The sequence below is a fragment of the Plecotus auritus genome (assembly GCF_963455305.1).
Source record: "Plecotus auritus genome assembly, chromosome: 7".
Lineage (NCBI taxonomy): Eukaryota > Metazoa > Chordata > Mammalia > Chiroptera > Vespertilionidae > Plecotus > Plecotus auritus.
Window position 1 is genome coordinate 60,936,494 of NC_137774.1, and position 20,559 is coordinate 60,957,052.

The following is a 20,559-nucleotide window of genomic DNA, read 5'->3' on the forward strand; positions in this document are numbered from 1 at the left end:
TAAAGATAATTGAGAATGAATTGCTTCATCATTAATTTACTTAGTATTTGAGTTTACTCAACTCACATTAATTATTTCCTCTTTATGAGGTACTCTATACATTATATTTAATATTCAAAACAATAGCTCCATATTATGGAACACAAATCTAGGGCCAAGATATATCAAAAGTGTATCTTAGTCATATTTATACACCCATTTAATTCTTTAAAGTTTCTGATCACCTTACAGGTTTGAGTTTTTACAATTAACTCAAAAGGCTTAAATTAGATTTATTCCATCTGAATTGAATGCACCTGGATGATGAGCCACATAAACATCTAAGCTTTTTATTAAATTTATTGGCGTAACACCCTATATAATAAAGAGGTAATATGCAAATTGACCATCACTCCAACACACAAGATGTCCACCCCCATGTGGACACAAGATGGCCACCACAAGATGGCTGGCAGGGGAGGGCAGTTGTGGGTGATCAGGCCAGCAGGGAAGGGCAATTGGGGGACCAGGCCTGCAGGGGAGGACAGTTGGGGGGGACCCAGGCCTGCAGGGGAGGGCAATTGGGGGGAACCAGGCCTGCAGGGGAGAGCAGTTAGGGGCAATCAGGCTGGCAGGGGAGGGCAGTTAGGGGTGACCAGGATGGCAGAGGAGGGCAGTTGGTGGCGACCAGGCCTGCAGGGGAGGGCAGTTGGAGGGGACCCAGGCCTGTAGGGGAGGGCAGTTGGGGGTAACCAGGCCTACAGGGGAGGGCAGTTGGGGGCAACCAGGCCTGCAGGGGAGGGCAGTTGGGGGCGACCAGGCCTGCAGGGGAGGACAGTTAGGTTTGACCAGGCTGGCAGGGGAGAGAAGTTAGGGGCAATCGGGCTGGCAGAGGAGCAGTTAGGTGTTGATCAGGCTGGCAGGGGAGTGGTTAGGGGGTGATCAGGCTGGCAGGCAGAAGCAGTTAGGGGCAATCAGTCAGGCAGGCAGGCGAGCAGTTGGGAGCCAGTAGTTCTGGATTGTGAGAGGGATGTCCTAGATTGGAGAGGGTGCAGGTTGAGCTGAGGGACATCACCCCCACCCCCGTGCACAAATTTCATGCACCGGGCCTCTAGTTGGTTAATAAAATTATATGTGTATCAAGTAAACAATTATATGGTACATTATTATATATGGCTTTGTGTGTTTGCCACCAAAACTCAAATCTCTTTTCATCACTGTATATTTGACATCCTCCCCCATCAGTATCCTTTAATACCTCCTCATCTCCATCCCTCTGGTAACCACCATGCTGTTGTCTGTGTCTATGAGTTTTTTATTTGTTCATTTGTTGCTTTCAGTTGCATATTCCACATATGAGGGAAATCTTATGGTTGTTGACTTTTTCTATATGACTTATTTCTCTTTAGCATGATATTTTCAAGATCCATCAATGCTGTAAAAAATGTCAATATTTCATCTTTTCTTATGGCTGAGTAATATTTCATTGTATCAAATCATCTATCAGAGGACACTTTGGTTGTCTCTATAGTTTAGCCACTGTGAATAATGTTGCAGTTAATAAAAAGAGTGCATATATATCTTTGCAAATAAATGTTTTCAAATTCTCAGGTAGGTATCCTGAAGAAGGATTGCTGAGTCATATGGTAAATCTATTCTTAATTTTTTCTAGAAACCTTCATACTGATTTCCATAGTTGCTGTACCAGTTTACATTTCCACTAGCAATGATTGAGGGTTTCTTTTCTCCACAACTTCTCCAACACTTGTTATTTATTAATAGAGGCCCGATGCACGAAATTCGTGCAAGAGTAGGCCTTCCTTCCCCCAGCTGCCAGCACCAGCTTCCCTTTGGCACCCAGGACCCAGGCTTCCCTCTGGCCGCCGGCTGGCACCCGGGACCTGGGCTTCATCAAAAAGGTCGTCCAGAAGGACTTTCAGTCTAATTAGCATATTACACTTTTATTATTGTAGATATTCCTTGTTGGTAATAGCCATTCTGACAGGTGTTTGGTGGTATCTCATTGTAGTTTTGATTTGCGTTTCCCTAATAACTAGTGAAGTTGAGCATCTTTTCATATATCTGTTGGCCATTTGTATGTCTTCTTAGAACTGTCTGACAATTTTTTAATTAGATTGTTTTTTTGCTGTTGAGTTATATGAGTTCTTTATATGTATTGGTTATTAATCCCTTGTCAGAGCTCTTGTTTGCAAATAGCTTCTTCCATTTTGATGGCTGTCTTTGATTTGTTGGAAGTTTCTTTTGCTGTGCAGAAGCTTTTTAGTCTGATATAGTCTCATTCATTTACTTTTACCTTTACTTCCATTGCCTTTGGGGTCAAATTCATAAAATCCTTCCTAAAATCAAGATCCATAAGTTTAGTACCTATGTTTTCTTCTATGTAATTTATTATTTCAGGTTTTATATTTAGGTTTTCGATCCATTTTGAGTTAATTTTTGTATGTGGAGACAAACAGAAGTCTAGTTTTAGTCTTTTCATATGGCTTTCCAGTTTTTCTAGCACCATTTATGAAAGAGGCTTTCTATTCTCCATTGTATGTGTTTTGCTCCTTTATTAAAAATCACTTGCCCATATACTTCTCTTTTTTCTATTAATCCTCCTGATGGTATTTTTTCCATTAATTTTTAGAGAAAGTGGAAGGGAAGGAGGGGTGAGAGAGAGAAAGAGAAACATCTATGTGAGAGACACATCAAATCGGTTGCCTCCTACACATGCCCCAACCCTGGGCTGGGATTGGGCCTGCAACCCATGTACATCCACTTGACCAGGTATTGAACCTGGATCCTTCTTTCCATGGAATGATGCTCTAACCACTGAGATAAAACATCCAGGGCTGTCCATATATTCTTGGATTTACTTCTGGTCTCTATTTTATTTCACTGGTCTGTGAGTCTGTTTTCTGCCAATACTATGCTATTTTGATCATCATTACTTTATAGTATAATTTGAAGTCAGTGAGTATGATACCTCTGGCTTCATTCTTTTTTCACAGGATTGCTTTGGCTATTTGGGGTCTTTTGTGGTTCCATACAATTATGATGACTTTTTTTGTTCTATTTCTTTTAAAAATGCCATTGGGATTTGAGAGAGAGAATTATTGTTCCACTTATTTATGCATTAATTGGTTGATTCTTGTATCAAACCTTGGCATATGGGAACAATTCTCTAACCAATTGAGCTACCCATCCAAGGCCCCATTGGGATTTTGATGGAGATGGCATTAAATCTGTATATTGCGTTGAATAATTTGTACATTTTAACTATGTTGATTTTTTCAATCCATGAAAATGGACTACCCCTCCATTTCTTTATGTCTTTTTCTTTGCTTTTAATAAGGCTTTGTGGTTTTCAGTGTACAGGTTCTTCACATCCATTATTACATTTATTTTTAGGTATTTTATTCTGTTTATTGCAATTGCAAAGTGAATTTAATTTTTCTGAAACTTCATTGTTAGTATGTAGAAATGTAATAAATATTTTTTATATTTTATTACATTTAATAGGGTTACATTGGTTAATAAAACTACATAGGTTTTAAGTGTATAGTTCTGTACATTATCTGTATATTACATGTGTGCCCACCATCCAAAATCAAATCTCCTTCTATCACCATACACTCAAATGAATTTTTTGTGCATTTATATTAAATGCTACAACTTTACTGTTTCTGTTTATTGTTTCTACTAGTATCTTAGGTGGAGTATTTAAGGATTTCTATAAAAAAAATTGTGTAATCTGCAAAATGTGACTTTTATTTCTTCATTCCTACTTTGGATGCCTTTTATTTCTATTTCTTGCCTGATTGCTCTGGCTAGGACTTCCAGCACTATGTTAAATAAGAGTAGTGAGTGTGGACATCCTTGTCTTGTCCTGATCTTAAAGGAAAGGAAATGCTTTCAGTTTTCCACTATTGAGTATACTAGCTGAGGGTTTGTCATAATATGGCCTTTATTATGTTGAGGTATTTTTCTTCTAAAACCATTGTGTTGTTTTAATCATAAATGTTGTATCATGTCTAATGCTTTTTCTGCATCTATTAATATAATCATATAATTTTTAACCTTCATTTTTTAATGCAGTGTATCACATTAATTGATTTGCATATGTTGAATCATTCTGTGCCACTTGAATGATCCCCACTTGATTGTGATGTATTCTTTTTATGTGTTATCAGTTTGCTAGTATTTTGTTTGCATCTGTATTTATCAGAGATATTGGTCTGTAGTTTTCTTTTTTGTGTTATTTTTTTAATATATTTTATTGATTTTTTACAAAGAGGAAGAGAGAGGGATAGAGAGTTAGAAACATCAATGAGAGAGAAACATCAATCAGCTGCTGGGGATGTGTCTGCAACCAAGGCACATGCCCTTTACCGGAATCGAACCTGGGACCCTTCAGTCATCAGGCCGATGCTCTATCCACTTAGCCAAACCAGTCAGGGCTTTTTTGTGTTATCTTTGCCAGGTTTTGCATCAGGGTTATGTTGGCCTCAATAAATGTGTTAGGAAATATTACCTCTTCTTTAATTTTTTAGAAGAGTTTGATGATATGTATTAAATCTTTTTTGAATGTTTGGCAGAATTCACTAGGGAAGTCATCTGGTCCTAGACTTTTACTTTTTGAGAAATTTTGATGGTTGTTATAATTTCTCCACTGTTGATCAGTCTATTTAAATTTATAATTCTTTATTTTCCTTTTTATTAAATTTATTGGGGTAAAACTGTTTAATGAAACTATACAGCTTTCAGGCGCACAGTTCCACAACACATCATGTGCACACTGTATTGTATGTTCAGGACCCCAAGTCAGTTCCCCTTCCATTGTTATTTTCCCCCTATATCTTCCTCAGCCTTCTTCCACCACCTGCCCCAAGCAATCACCACACTTATTGTTCATGTCCATGAGCTTTTTCCCTTTTATTTATTGTTTTTGGCCCAATCTCTCAACATCACCCCAACCCAGCCCTCCAACCCTCCACCCCTAACATATGTTAGCCTGCTCTCTATAAGTCTGTATCTATTTTGCTAGTTAGTTCATTTTGTTCATTAGATTCCACATGTGAATGAAATCTTATGGTACTTGCCTTTCTCTGACTAGCTTATATTCCTTAGCATAATGCTCTCCAGGTCCATCCGTGCCATTGCAAAGATTTCCTTGTTATGGCTGAGTAGTATTCAATTGTGTAAATGTACCACAACTTTTTTATCCACTCATCTACTGATGGACACTTGGGAAGTTTCCAAATCTAGGCTATTGTAATAACACTGCAATCAACATAGGGTACATACAGTCTTTCAAAGTGAAATTTCTGGGTTGTAAGGCAGTTTCATTTGTAATTTTTTTGAAATAAACTCCAGACTGCTTTCCACAGTGTCTGCACAAATCTTCATTCCCACCAATAATGCAAGAGAGTTCCCTTTTCTCTACATCCTTGACACACTTCTTTGTTGATTTATTGATGATAGCCATTCTAATAGGTGTGAGGCAATATTTTATTGTGGTTTTACCTTGGCATTTTTTTTATGATTAGTGACACTGAGCATATTTTCCAATGTCTACTAGCCATTCGTATGTTCTCCTTGCAGAAGGGTCTGTTTCGTTCCTTAGCCCATTTTTAATTGGATTGTTCTGATTTTTTTTATGTTAAGTTTCATGTTACTTATAAATTTTGAACATTAATACCTTATCACTGGCAAATATATCCTCCCATTTAGTGGGTTGTCTTTTCACTTTGTTGATAGTTTCCTTTGATGTACAAATCTTTTCAGTTTGATGTATTCCCCTTGGTTTATTTTTCTTTCCGTTTGTTGCCCTTGCCCTAGAAAATATGTGAGAAAAAAAATTTGCTACAAGAAAAGTCCAAGATTTCACTGTCTATGTTTTCTTCTAGGATTTTTATGTTTTCAAGTCAAACTTTTAAGTCTTTCATCCATTTTGAGTTTATTCTTGTGTATGATCTAGTTTAAATGTTTTGCACATATATCCATTTAATTTTCTTAAAATCATTTCTTCAATACACTTTCTTTACCCCATTGTATGGTTTTTACTTTCTTGGTCAAATATTAATTGAATATAAAACTGTAGGTTTATTTCTGTGTTCTCTATTCTGTTCAATTTATCTATATATCAGTTTTTATGCCAGTATCATGTTGTTCTTATTACTATGGACTGGTAGTATAGTTTCATATCAGGTAGTGTGATTCCTCCATATTTGTTCTTCTTTCTCAAGATTTCTTTGGCTATTTGGCATCTCTTATGGTTCCATATAAATTTTTGGAATATTTGTTCTAGTTCTGTGAAATAAGCCATTGGTATCTTGGTAAGAATTGCATTGAATCTGTAGATTGCTTTAGGTAGTATGGACATTTTAATGATATCAATTCTTCCTATTCATGAACATGGTATAAACTTCCACTTATTTGTATCTTCATCAGTTCTTTCCTCAGTGTTTTATAATTTTCTGAGTACAGGTCTTTTATATCCTTGGTTAAATTTATTCCTAGGTGTTTTTTAAGCAATTGTGAATGGGATTGTTTTCTTAGTTACCCTTTCTGATAGATAGTTCATTATTGGTGTATAAAAATGCAACTGATTTCTAGAGATTTATTTTGTATCCTGCTACTGTACTGAATTCATTTATTAGTTCTAGTACTTTTGGGATGGAACCTTTAGGATTCTTTATATACAGAATCATGTCATATGCAAATAATGGCAGTTTTACTTCTTTATTTTTCAATTTGGATGTCCTTTATTTCTTCTTGTCTGATTGCTGTGACTAGGAATTCCAGTAATCCTATCTAATAAAAGAGAAACATGCAGATTAACCATCACTCCGCTGTGCTCACCAGCCAATCAGAGTGAGTATGCAAATTAACCCAACAAAGATGGCGGTTAATTTGCATACACAGGCACCTAGCGGCCTGGGTCCTGGGAACATCCTCCAGACCCAGGCCGCTCCTAGCCTGTAGGCCTGCACTTAGGCCCTGAGCAGCAGGGGTCCCAGAACGCCCCCTGGCCACTCCAGGCCTGTGGGTGCAGGCGCCAAGCGGCTGGGGGTGGGGCGGGAACTTCCCCATGTCCCCATAGCAATGCGGGGATGTTCCCGCCCTGCCCCTAGCTGCTTGCAAACGCTTCAGCACCAAGCGACAGTTTGGGTCCACACTCCCAGCCTGGTGCCCACAGCAAGGGGCTGCCTGCTGGCCTCTGTGGCCTGCGGAGACCCCAGTGGCCACCGCTGTGTGTGGCCCAGGGGTCCCTGCATGCCCCCCAGCCTGGCGCCCATGGTGGGGCTGGCTGCTGGCCTCAGGGGTGTTCGGAGACTGAGATGTTGCCACCCTGCCCCCAGCCACTTGCGTGTGCTCCGGCACCAAGCGGCGGTTCGCATCCACGCCCCCAGCCCAGAGCCCATGACAGGGGGATGGCTGCCAGCCTCTGGGAAGTGCGGAGACCCCGGTGGCCACCACCGGTGGCAGGGACACACCCCTAGCCCAGTGGACACAATGCAGGGGCTGCATGAGCTGCAGAGGAAACACCTTTTTAAAAAAATATATATTTTATTGATTTTTTTTCAGAGAAGAGGGGAGAGGGATAGACAGAAATATCAGTGAGAGAGAAACATCGATTAGCTGCTTCCTGCACACTCCCCACTAGGGATGTGCCTCCAACCAAGGTACATGCCCTTAACAGGAATCAAACCTGGGACCCTTCAGTCTGCAGGCCCACGGTCTATCCACTGAGCCAAACCAGTTTGAGAGTAAATACCTTTTCTGACAGCTCATTGGCTAAGCTCCCTGTAGGCTGCCACTTGCAGTGTTCTTGGTAACTTGGGTTATAAGAATCCAAGAAGGTGATCTAGGGTTTTTCAACCACACTTCTGGAGGAAAAAACGAAGGTCTGCTACTGGAGGGCTAAGAAATGTCATATCCTGCCCTAGTCAGTTTGGCTCAGTGGATAGAGCTTCGGCCTGCTGACCACAGGGTCCGGGTTCGTTCTGGTCAAGGGCATGTAACTAGGTTGCAGGATCATCCCTGGCCAGGGCCCAGGTCAGGGCTCATGCAGGAGGCAACCAATCAAAGTGTCCCTCTCACATTGATGTTTCTCTCTGTCTCTCCCTCTCTCTTCCACACTTTCTAAAAATCAATGGAAACATATCCTCAGGTGAGGATTAAAAAAAAATAAAAGAAGAAATGTCATATCCTATGAAAGATACATCTTGAAAATGCCTAAAGAAAGTTGTCATTTTTTCACAGTGAAGGGACTAGAGTCTGTGTTGATGAAAACACCTTGGCGGCTGCAGTGGTTGGCAGTGGCTGCAGCAGCGGGGTAATGGGGCTGGTGCCTTCCCTTGATCAGCCCAGTCACCTCCCATGAGGAGTGGGCATAAGCATTCAGTAGGACATCCCCTGAGGGCTCCCAGTCTGTGACAGGGGGCAGGCTGGACTGAGGGAACTCTCCACTGTGCACGAATTTCATGCACCAGGTCACTAGTATGTTAAATAAGATTGGTGAAAGCAGATATTCCTGTCTTGTTCTTCATCTTAAGGGAAATGCTTGTAATTTTTGCCCATCTGGTATAATGTTGGCTGTGAGTTTTTCATATATGCCCTTTATTGTGTTGAGATATGTTCCCTCTATTCCCACTTTGCTGGGAGTTTTTATCATAAATAGGTGCTGAATTTTATCAAATGTTTTTTCTGTATCTATTGATATGATCATGTGGTTTTTACCCTTCATTTTGTTTATGTGGTGAATCACATTTATTGATTTGTTGATATTATACCAACCTTGCATCTCCAGGATAAATCCCACTTGATCATGGTATATGATCCTTTTAATGTTGGATTTTGCTGGATTTTGTTTGCTAATATTTTGTTGAGGATTTTAGCATCTATGTTCATCAGGGATATAATTTTCTTTCTTTGTAGTGTCTTTATCTGGTTTTGGAGGAAGGTTTTAGTTTGATGTAGTCCCCTTTGTTTATTTCTTCTTTCCTTTGTTTCCCTTGCCCGGGTTCATGGGTAAGCTGCAATTTCCCATTGCTCCCCTGGTTAAAAGTGTCATGGGGACCCTTAGAGTTTAGGATATTCATGCCTGACAGGGAAGAAAGACATGGGTCTGCTCCCAGGCGGGAGAGTGCTCAAGTGCACAATTCTATGATACATCATCTGTTATTACATAAATGTGCCCACCACATAAATTCAAATTTTCTTTCATCATCATTTGATCCCCTACCCCTTCCCTCTTGTAACCACTATACTTGTCTTTGTGTAGGAGGTTTTATTTGTTTTTCCTGTTTGTTTATTTGTTGCTTTCAGTTTTATATTTCTCAAATGAGTGAAATCATATGGTTCTTGACTTATTCTGTCTGATTTATTTCATTGGCATGTAAGTCTCAAAATCCACCTATGATGTCTCAAATGTCATTATTGCTTTTTTATTTTATTTATTGATTTTAGAAAGAGAGAGAGAAATGGAGAGAGAGATGAGAGAGAGAACTATTGGTTTGTTTTCCACTTATTTATGCATTCATTGGTTGCTTCTTATATGTGCCCTGACCAGAGATTGAAACCAAAACCTTGGAGTATAGGGAGGATGCTGTAACCAACTGGACTATCTGGCCAGCACCCAGCAAATGGCAGTATTTCATCTTTTCTTGTGGCTGAGTAGGATTTTATTGTATACTAGAGGCCCGGTGCACGAAATTAGTGCACGGGAGGGGGGGGTCCCTCAGCCCAGCCTGTACCCTCTCCAATCTGGGACCCCTTGAGGTATGTCCCACCGCCCGTTTACGGGCGGTCAGACATCCCTCTGACAATTCAGGACTTCTGGCTCCCAACTGCCCTCCCCTGCAGGCCTGGTCCCCCCCCCCCAACTGCCCTCCCCTGCTGGCCTGGTCCCCCCCAACTGCCCTCCCCTGCTGGCCTGGTCCCCCCCAACTGCCCTCCCCTGCTGGCCTGGTCCCCCCCAACTGCCCTCCCCTGCTGGCCTGGTCCCTCCAAACTGCCCTCCCTGCTGGCCTGGTCCCCCCCAACTGCCCTCCCCTGCTGGCCTGGTCCCCCCCAACTGCCCTCCCTGCTGGCCTGGTCCCCCCCAACTGCCCTCCCCTGCTGGCCTGGTCCCCCCCAACTGCCCTCCCCTGCTGGCCTGGTCCCTCCAAACTGCCCTCCCTGCTGGCCTGGTCCCCCCCCAACTGCCCTCCCCTGCTGGCCTGGTCCCCCCAAACTGCCCTCCCTGCTGGCCTGGTCCCCCCCAACTTCCCTCCCCTGCTGGCTTGGTCCCCCCCAACTGCCCTCCCCTGCTGGCCTGATCCCCCACAACTGCCCTCCCCTGCTAGCCTGATCCCCCCCAACTGCCCTCCCCTGCATGCCTGGACCCCCCCCCCCAACTGCTCTCCCCTGCAGGCCTGGTCCCCCCAACTGCTCTCCACTGCAGGCCTGGGTCCCCCCCAACTGTCCTCCACTGCAGGCCTGGACCCCCCCAACTGCCCTCCATTGCAGTCCTGGTCTCCCCCCCCCCCAACTGCCCTCCTCTGCCAGCCCGGTCACCCCTAACTGCCCTCCCTGCTTGCCTGATTGCCCACAAATGCCCTCCCCTGCAGGCCTGGTCCCCCCAACTGTCCTCCCTTGCTGGCCTGGTCTCCCCAACTGCCCTCTTCTACCAGCCTGGTCACCCCTAACTTCCCACAACTGCACTCCCCTGCAGGCCAACTTGTGGCAGCCATCTTGTGGTGGCCATCTTGTGTCCACATGGGGGCAGCCATCTTTGACCACATGGGGGCGGCCATCTTGTGTCTTAGTGTGATGGTCAATTTGGATATTACTCTTTTATTGTATAGGACTAGTATATATGTATTATGTTTTTGATCCAATCTGTTATTCTGTATCTTTTTAAATGATGAGTTCAAACCATTTAAATTAAGGGTGAGTGTTCATGTATGAGGATTTCCTACAGTTATTTTATCTTTTGTTTTCTGGTAGCTCCATGTCTGCATTGTTTCTTTTTAAATTAAATTTATTGGGGTAACATTGGTTAATGAGATTATATGTTTCAAGTGTACAATTCTTTGATACAGCATCTGTATATTGCATTACTTTTCTGTCTGTTGTTTTAGTTTGGTGTGGTGTTTTATAATTTTCCTCTTTTTTGAGTTATGTGTCTCTGTTTGGGATTTCATGTGGTTACCATTAGGTTTGTGCAAAAAATAAAAAAAGATTCATATGTAAGTAGTCCTTTTTCTTCTGAATGCATCTGATCTCCATCTCCCTTTGCCAATTCAGACTTATCCCCTTTTCCCTTTATGTTTTTCTTGTCACAAATTATACCTATGTATGCTCTGAGTTCATATCTGAGTACAGTAGCTATTGTCTTTTCTTTTTTTAAATAGTTTACCTCCTTGAACCATTTTATGATATTTACGTATTTAGTAGCCTATTCTGAAGGTGTTTTAATATCCTGCTTCTGTCTGCCTGTTGGTGATCTTAATCATAGTTTTGTGTCCTTTTGTTATTTGTTTCAAGTAAAATAACCCCCTTGACTATTTCCTGCAATGGAGGTCTTCTGGTAATAGATTCCCTCAGCTTCTGTATGTCTGGAAAAGTATTTATTTCTCCTTCATATTTAAAAGATAACTTGCTGGATATATTATTCTTGGCTGGTAATTTTTCACTTTCAGAAGTTTACATATTTGATTCCACTCTTTACTAGCTTGCAGGGTTTCTACTGGGATTTCCTTTGTAGGTAATTGCCTTCTTTTTCCTGGCTGCCTTGAGAATTCATTGTCACTAATTTTTGACAGATTTAATAGGTGTGCCTTAGAGAAAGCCTTTTTGGGTGGAGGTAATTAGGTGTTCTGTTTGCTTCTTGGATTTGAATATCTAGCTCTTTCCATAGGTTTTGGAAATTCTTGTCAATTATTTGTGTGAATAGACGTTCTGTTCCCTTCTCTCTCTCGTATCACCTCTGGTATACTTAGTATTCTAATATTACTCTTTCTGATGAAGTCAGCTAGTTCTTGTAGAGTTTTTGCTTGTTTGTTTTTTGTTTTTTTTACTCTCAAGTTTCTCTGTTCTTCCATATGTGTCATTTCTAGATTTATATTTTCAATGTCACTAATTCTTTCCTCTACCAGGTCAGCTCCATTTCCTAAGCTTGCTAGTTCATTCTTTATCTCTTTTATTGACTTCTCAATCTGTAAACAGCTAAGCTTTTGATAAACAAATAATTTATAGTCACTTCTAATATTACTCACTAATTTATGAATTATTGATAAAATAGTATACAATAGTACTACTAGATATTTGGGGACATTCAGTTGCTTCTTACAGATGCTTAAGTTTAAATATGCTTAACCTGAGTTTTAAGAGGGCAAGATAATTTAGAAGCTTATTGTGTCATCATTGATAAGAAGTGAAAAACAATTTGTATATCATTTTGTAAATTAACTAAAAATAGTTTTGGTTCCCATAGCTAGTAAATAATGGATGTTGCCCCACTCCCTGGTCATCTGTTGCCTCATTTTTAAAATGGAATAACAGTGTCTTCTCTACTATAAGCCAGGTAAATAAACCAAATTCTTAGCTAAGTGATTTATTCTTAAGACCTATTATTTATTTATTTTGAATCATTTTATTGTAACGGGGGGTGCAGGGGAGTGGGGGGGAGGAGAGAGAGAGAGAGAGAGAGAAAGAGAGAGAGAGAGAGAGAGAGGGAGGAAGAGAGAGAGAGATTTGTTGTTCCACTCATCCATGCACTGATTGGTTGATTCTTGTATGTGCCCTGACCAGGGATCAAACCTGCAATCTTGGTGTATTGGTGTATGGAGACAACGCTCTAACCAACTGAGCTACCTGGCTAGGGCCTTTTTAAAAATCTAAATAAGAAGTATAAATGTAAATGCAATGACCATTTGAAATGCATATACTTAAAAGCTATGATTTTTTTCTCCTTTAATTCCAGAAAATAATTTCTCTGTATATGTGAAGCACTACTTAAGCACAAAAGTTTTCTGATTTCTTTAAGGTTTCTAATAAAAAATATTTTCTAAAATTTAAGAACCTTCTTTCAACATTTCATACCTTCCTTCTCTGCTTTATCTTTTCTAACACAATATACTATATTTTAACTTATTTATCTTTATTATTATTTGTTCCCTTTGGCTAAAAAGTAGCTCTTGTGAGGACAGGAATTTTTATCTACTTTTTAAACTACTGTATCCCCAGGGCCTAGTTAATGCCTGATACACAATGGACAACCCATGATAATAAATAAGTATTTATTAAGATTACAGTCTCGGTGGTTCTAAGTAGACGAAAACAGGGGCCTTTCTTCACACAACTCCTGTATCTGTTTATATACACTGTTATTATTATTTAAAATTTTATTTAAATTATAGAGGAAATTTCTACCTATTCAATGTCTTGGTTTTTGGAGCAACATTTGGAAATTTTAAGTGTGAGCCTTCCTAGAGTCAAAACAAAATCTTTTGTGACATATCATGTCTCCTTCCTGTGGACCTAGGTAACCTGAATCATGGAAAGCCAAATTTGGTCTTACAAGATGAAAAAGTACAAAACTTCTTCATTTGGTTTTCTAAATGATTTCTCTCAGGTGCTACATATCGCATAGTCATGGAGATTGAACCACAGTGTGATGTCGAAAAGCTCTCTGCAGTGATTCAGTCTCATATTCCACATGCCACCTTGGAAAAGTATACTGAAGCTGAATTATCATTTATCCTACCCAAAGAGTATATAGACAGGTATAAATTTAGGGAGTTCTAGATGGGTGGTTTGGGTGACCAAAAATTATTTTTAATTTTCCAGGTTTAGCAAGTTTAGTAAGTAGTATTTTGTTAACGAACCAGTTAAGCTGTCATTTGCCAACTAGAGTTGAGAAGTTCACAGCTGAAGATTTCTCTCACTAAATAGGGGATTGCTTATTCAATTCATGTTCATTCAAAGCTTATTTGATGTTTTTCTTTCTTTTTTATTTTACTTATTTTATTTTTAATTACATTCAGTTAGGTGACATTGTTTAATATGATCATATAGGTGTAGGTTTCTATGTTACAAGATCTATATATTGCACTGTGTGCCCACCACCCAAAGTTCTGGTTTTTCTTTTTGAGAGAGGTTTGCCATTTATTTTCTATCGCTTCCTGGTGTTCACAAGGGTAATTCATGATAAGGTGTTCATAATAAACAAATTTTATGTATGGTAAGATCCAGGGAGACATTAAGATGAAATAAGAAAGTAGCTTCAATTGCAACTCTTGGAGTAAGATTAACCAGGACAATTGTTGGGTAATTATAAATCTGGAGGTGCTGAATAATGCTTTTAAAAAAGTTAGAGAAGCTGCTTAAATGTATCACATCTGTCCAATCCTATATCATATGTATACACATGACATTGTCAGAAAGAATAATAAATACATCATTAATATTAAGTATAAAATAGGAAATGTAAGGATTTAGAAACAGGTAATATTTTTATCCTGTACTCCCACTAAATACTTTGGATATGGAAGGAAGAAAGAGAAAGAATTTCTGAGAAATGAATAACTAGCCACACAGTTTATTATCAACACTTTAGATGTGGAGATTCTGGGCCATGGATAGTGGACCTAGTAAGCATAAAATGTAAATCGTGAAGTTAGGGAAAAATATATGAACTCAGAATGAAATTAATTTCAAACCAAGTGTTGAAAGAGAAAAAACAACCTGAATAAAATGTCCATAGCCTGTTTGTTCTCAGTATTGTTCACTATAGTAAAAGAAGAATAAAAAGACAAAGAGTTCTTGGTTATTTTCAAGACTTTGATAGCTTAATTAATTGTTTATTTGCTTTGGGCTGGGCACAACTCTAAATGTTTTCCAACTGTGTATTTACATAAAAACAAGGGGAAGACTTAGAATCAATACTGATAATCTCAATGCCTATATTCTAATCTATAAAATACGATTAACAAAATGAACTTGAAATTTGTAAGTTGGTTCTTTGTGAAGACCAGTGACGTTAGTGAAACTTCAGTCATACCAATCAGAAAGAATAACAGAAAAGACACAAATTACCAAAACTAACTCAAGAAGAAATTAATTTGAAAATCTCTTTATTTATTAAAGACATTTAATTTGTACTATAAAACATCACCACAGAGAAAACTCCAGGACCAGATGACTTCACAGATGAATTGTACCAAACATTTAAAGAAGAAAAAAATAGCAATTCTATATAAACTTTTCTAGAAAATGAGAGAAAAGAGAACATTTCCCAATTTGTTTTATAAGGCCAGTATTACCCTGGTATTAAAACAAGTCAAAGACATTACAAAAATATTATTAGTAGTAATATTCAATAATCCTCAACAGAATATATGGACCTTTAAATATAGGTGAATAGGGATTCTATTGAGAAGATTCAAAAGGAAGATAACAATGACCTTAAAATATGTGAAGAGCTGTCATTGGAAGAGGAGTTAGATTGATCTGAGGGGTAAAAGTAGAAGTAGTAGTCAAAGCTAGGTGAAGTTAGATGAAAATGGTGTTCAGCCTTAAATATGGGTGAAATTTAGAAGTTGAAGAGATTTGAGTCTACCATCTCTGAGGGTAATCACACATAGACTTGATAGTTTCTTCCAGGGAATGGGAGGTGTGTTGAAGTGGATGGGTCTCTGGAGACCTTTTCAACCTAAAACAGTGTTCACTTTTCCTGGTAAAACTATTCTTGGACTCCTTGATGTATCTGCACTACAATTAGCAAAACCTTCATACAATTTACCTATTTGATTAAATCTCTCCAGTGCCCAGCTACTGCTTCACTAACTCTATTATCTGTCATTTATGATTCAGACCTCCTGTACTTTGCGAATTTTTTCATTTGATGTAGGAATCACATGTGAATAAAATTTTATTAACATTTCTAAAAATAAATTTATAATTTTAGAAGAATAAAAGAATATATATCTAAGACAAAGTTACAGTATAGAGAAATTTGCTAAGGTAAAAATATCTCTTTTTTTTCATTTGTTTCACAATAAGCATTACAGTGAAGAATAATCTAAACATTTTTTCATGGCTAACTAGAAATTATTACAGAACAAAACAATACTGAAAAGTCATTTTTAAAAAACAACCTAAAACTTGAAAATGGGCAAAGGACTTGAATAGACATTCCTCCAAAGAATATGTACAGATTGCCAATAAGCACATGAGATGTTCAACATCACTACTCGTTAGGGAAAAGCAAATTGAAAAACAAACACAAAAATAGCAAAGGTTTGTAAAGATGTGGAGAAGTTAGAACCCTGTGCATTGCCGCTGGGATGTAAAACAGTGTATCTGCTGAGGAAAATGGTATGGAGGTTCCTCAAAAAGTTAAACATAGAATTACTAAATGACCCAGCAATCCCTCTTCTAGGTATATACCCAAAGTAATTGAAAACAGAAATTCTAACAGATATTTGTACACCAGTGCTCATTATTCACAAAATCCAAAAGGTGGAAACAACCCAAATGTCCATTGAATTAATGGGTAAGCAACATGTATATCCATACAATGAGTATTTTTCATTCTTAAATATTCTGACACATGTTACAACATTTATGAACCTGGAAAGAATTATGCTAAATGAAATAAGCCAGACACAAAAGGACAAATATTGTATGATCCCAACTTATATGCAGCACACAGAACAGGCAAACCCACAGAGACAGAAAGTGGAAGTGAAGCTGAGGGAAGGGAGGAATAGGGAATTATTGTGTAATGGGTGTAGAGTTTTAGTCTGGGATTGTGAAAAAGTTCTAGAAGTTGGAGGTGATGATGATTGCACAACATTGTGAATGTGCTTGATGCTGCAATTATACACTTAAAATAATGAAATGGTAAATTTGATGTTTCATATCTATTACCTCAGTAAAATAATTTAAGAAAACAGTAGGAACACATACAATTGAGAATGGAATTGAGTATTAAATAGAGAAAATGTAAGTGCTCATGTTTCTTATTAAATTGATTGGGGTGATGTTGATTAATAAAATTATATAGCTGTCAAGTGTTTAATTCTATGATACATCATCTGTATCTCTAATGGTGTGCCTATCACCCAAAGCCCAATCTTCTTTCATCACCATATATTTGACCCACTTCACTGCCCTCCTAGTCCCCTTCCCTCTGGTAACCACCATACTGGTGTCTGTGTCTATGAATTTCTGTTTATTTATCTTGTTTGCTCATTTGTTGCTTTCAATTTTATATTTTACATATGAGTGAAATCATGTTCTTATCCTTTTCTGATTTATTTCCCTTAGCATGATATTTTCAAGATCTCTCTCTCTCTCTCTCTCTCTCTCTCTCTCTCTCTCTCTCAAATCAATAAATTTAAAAAATGTTTTAAAGATCCACCCATATTGTCACAGATGCCAGTATTTTATCTTTTTCTTATGGCTGAGTAGTATTCCATTATATGTATATGTATTTTTTAAATATTTTATTTACTAGAAAATAAAATGTATCTAGACTAGTGCTTTTTTCTTTCTTCTTGCCTCCAGATTTGAAGCTCTGTTTAATTATCTGAAAGAGAAAAGGAGTGAGCTGGGCATTACCAGCTTTGATGCTTCAATTACTACCATGGAAGAAGTCTTTCATAAGTGAGTAATAATGACCTTAAAAAATTTCCACCACTAAAATTATATACCATTTTGAAGGCAAACTTCACCCTATTTACATTGGAATAAATTAATTACAGTTATGTATTTTTAAAAATATGTTAATATTTATGCTAATGTATTTCTGTATTTTTAGCTAAGAATGTGTAACGATTTTGAACTTGAGCCTTGATTCATGTCTTATTATGTTAGTCAAGAAAAAAAAACAATTAATATTGGTTATCATAGGAAAAGTTAGAGTTCTAACTTGGAGTCTGAACTAGAAATGACTTTAAAATTTTGACCTAACCATGTTTCCATAATTTATTTAATTTGTACATTATTTTATTTTATTGACAGTGTTACAGATACCCCCTAATTTCTCCCCCGTTACCACCCTCTTCCCATCACCTAGCCAACTCCAGCCTTCACCACACAATTGTCTGTGTCCATGGGTTATGCATATATGCATACAAGTTCTTTGGTTAATCTCTTTCCACCCATAAACCCCACCTTCCCTCTGCCAGGGGTGGGCAAACTTTTTGACTCGAGGGCCACAATGGGTTCTTAAACTAGACCAGAGGGCCGGAACAAAAGCATGGATGGAGTGTTTGTGTGAACTAATATAAATTCAAAGTAAAGGAGCGGAGGGAAGAGCAAGAGAACTGGATAGAACAGCTGGATCCAGCCCGCGGGCTGTAGTTTGCCCAAGGCTGGATTAGACGGTCTGTTTCATGTTTCCATGCCTCTGGACCTATTTTGTTCATAAGTTTCTTATCATTAGATTCCACTTATAAGTGAGATCATGTAATATTTATTTGTCTTTCTCCAACTGGCTTATTTCACTCAGTATAATATTCTCCAGGTCCCTCCATGCTGTCTCAAGGGGTAAGAAATGCTTATTTTTTACAGCTGCGTAGTATTCCATGGTGTAAATGTACTACCACTCATCTACTGATGGGTCCCTGGGCTGTTTCCAGATCTTAGCTATTGTAAACAATACTGCTATGAACATAGGGGTGCATATATTCTTTCTGATTGGTGTTTTGGGATTCTTAGGATATATTCCTAGAAGTGGTATTACTGGGTCAAACAATAGTTTCATTTTTTTAATAATATATATGATTTTTTAATTGTTTACAGTATTATAGTTATCTCCCATTCATCTCCTTTACCCACCTCTACACAGCCCCTACCCAACTCCCAGGTCTTCACCACCCTATTCCCTGTGTCCATGGGCTATGAATATCAGTACATAAGTTTTTTGGTTTAATTTCTCCTCATCCCCTCACCCTCACATTGAGGTATGTCTGTCTGTTCCATGCCTTATATGCTTCAAGTCTTATTTTGTTGATCAATTTTTAAAAAATTAAAAATGAAACTTCTGTTTGACCCAGCAAATCCACTTCTGGAAATACATCCTAAAAAACCCAAAACACCAATCAGAAAGAATATAAGCACTGCTATGTTTATAGCAGCTTCATTTACAGTAGCTAAGGCTGGGAAACAGCCCAAGTGCCCATTAGTGGATGAGTGGGTAGTTCATTTTTTTATTTTTGAGGAAACTCCATACTGTTTTCCATAATGGCTGCACCAATCTGCATTCCCACCAGCAGTGAACTAGTGTTCCCTTTTCTCAACATCCTCTCCAGCATTTTTTGTTTGTTGATTTATTGATGGTAGCCATTCTGGCAGGTGTGAAGTGAGGGAAGGGTGTTTCACTTAGAGTAATACTCTCCAGGGCCCTCCATGCTGTTGCAAAGGGTAAGAGATACTTCTTTTTTACTGCTGCATAGTATTCCATGGTGTAAATGTACCACAGCTTTTTATCCACTTATCTACTGATGGGAAGTTGGGCTGTTTCCAAATCTTAGCTATTGTAAATTGTGCTGCTATGAACATAGGGATGCATACATTCTTTCTCATTGGTGTTTCGAGCATCTTAGGATATATTCTGGAAGTGGGATCACTGGGTCAAATGGGAGTTCCGTATTTAATTTTTTGAGGAAACACCATACTGTCTTCCACAGTGGCTGCACCAGTCTGCATTCCCACCAGCAGTGCACAAGGGTTCCCTTTTCTCCGCATCCTCTCCAGCACTTGCTGTTTGTTGCTTTATTGAAGGTAGCCATTCTGGCAGGTGTAAGATGACACTTTGTTGTAGTTTTTAAAGTGCATCTCTCTGATGATTAGTGACATTGAGCATTTTTTTTCATATGTCTGTTGGCCATCTGTATGTTCTCTTTGGAGAAGTATCTATTCCGGTCCTTTCCCCATTTTTTTTAATTTTTTAATTTCTATTTATTATTGTCTTAAGATTTACATATGTCTCCTTTTTCCCCAATTGACCCCTACACAACCATTCCAGGGCAAGCTCCCACCGCCCCAGTGTCTGTGTCCATTGATTATGCTAATATGCATGCTTACAAGTACTTTGGTTGCTCTCTAACCACCCCTCCACCTCCTCTGCCATTTGTCTCTGGATCTATTTTTGTTCATCGCATTATGTTGATCATTATATCCCACATATGAGTAAGATCATGTGATTTTTATCTTTCTCCGACTGGCTTATTTCACTTAGCATAATTCTCTCCAGTTCCATCCATGCTGTTGCAAAATAAAAGTTCATTCTTTTTTATAGCGGCATAGTATTCCACTGTGTAGATGTACCACAGTTTTTTAATCCACTCATCTGCTGATGGGCACTTAGGCTGTTTCCAAATCTTAGCTGTTGTAAATTATGCTGCTATGAACACAGGTGTGCATATATCATTTCTGATTGGTGTTTCTGGTTTCTTGGGATATATTCCTAGAAGTGGGATCACTGGGTCAAATGGGAGTTCCATTTTTAGTCTTTTGAGGAAACTCCATACTGTCTCCACAGTGGCTGCACCAGTCTGCATTCCCACCAGCAGTGCA

General features: G+C 38.7%; 1 protein-coding gene across 1 annotated transcript in view; it reads left to right on the top strand.

Moving 5' to 3' along the window:
• The window catches only part of LOC308252652 (phospholipid-transporting ATPase ABCA3-like), a gene marked incomplete at both ends in the record, with an annotated part of 430,835 nt that overhangs the window by 229,992 nt on the left and 180,284 nt on the right, over window positions 1-20,559 (top strand). The window contains 2 exons of the mRNA XM_080677417.1: window positions 13,607-13,757; window positions 17,545-17,643. Coding sequence (XP_080533543.1) covers window positions 13,607-13,757; window positions 17,545-17,643 — 250 coding nt within the window. The remainder of the gene's footprint in view (window positions 1-13,606; window positions 13,758-17,544; window positions 17,644-20,559) is intronic.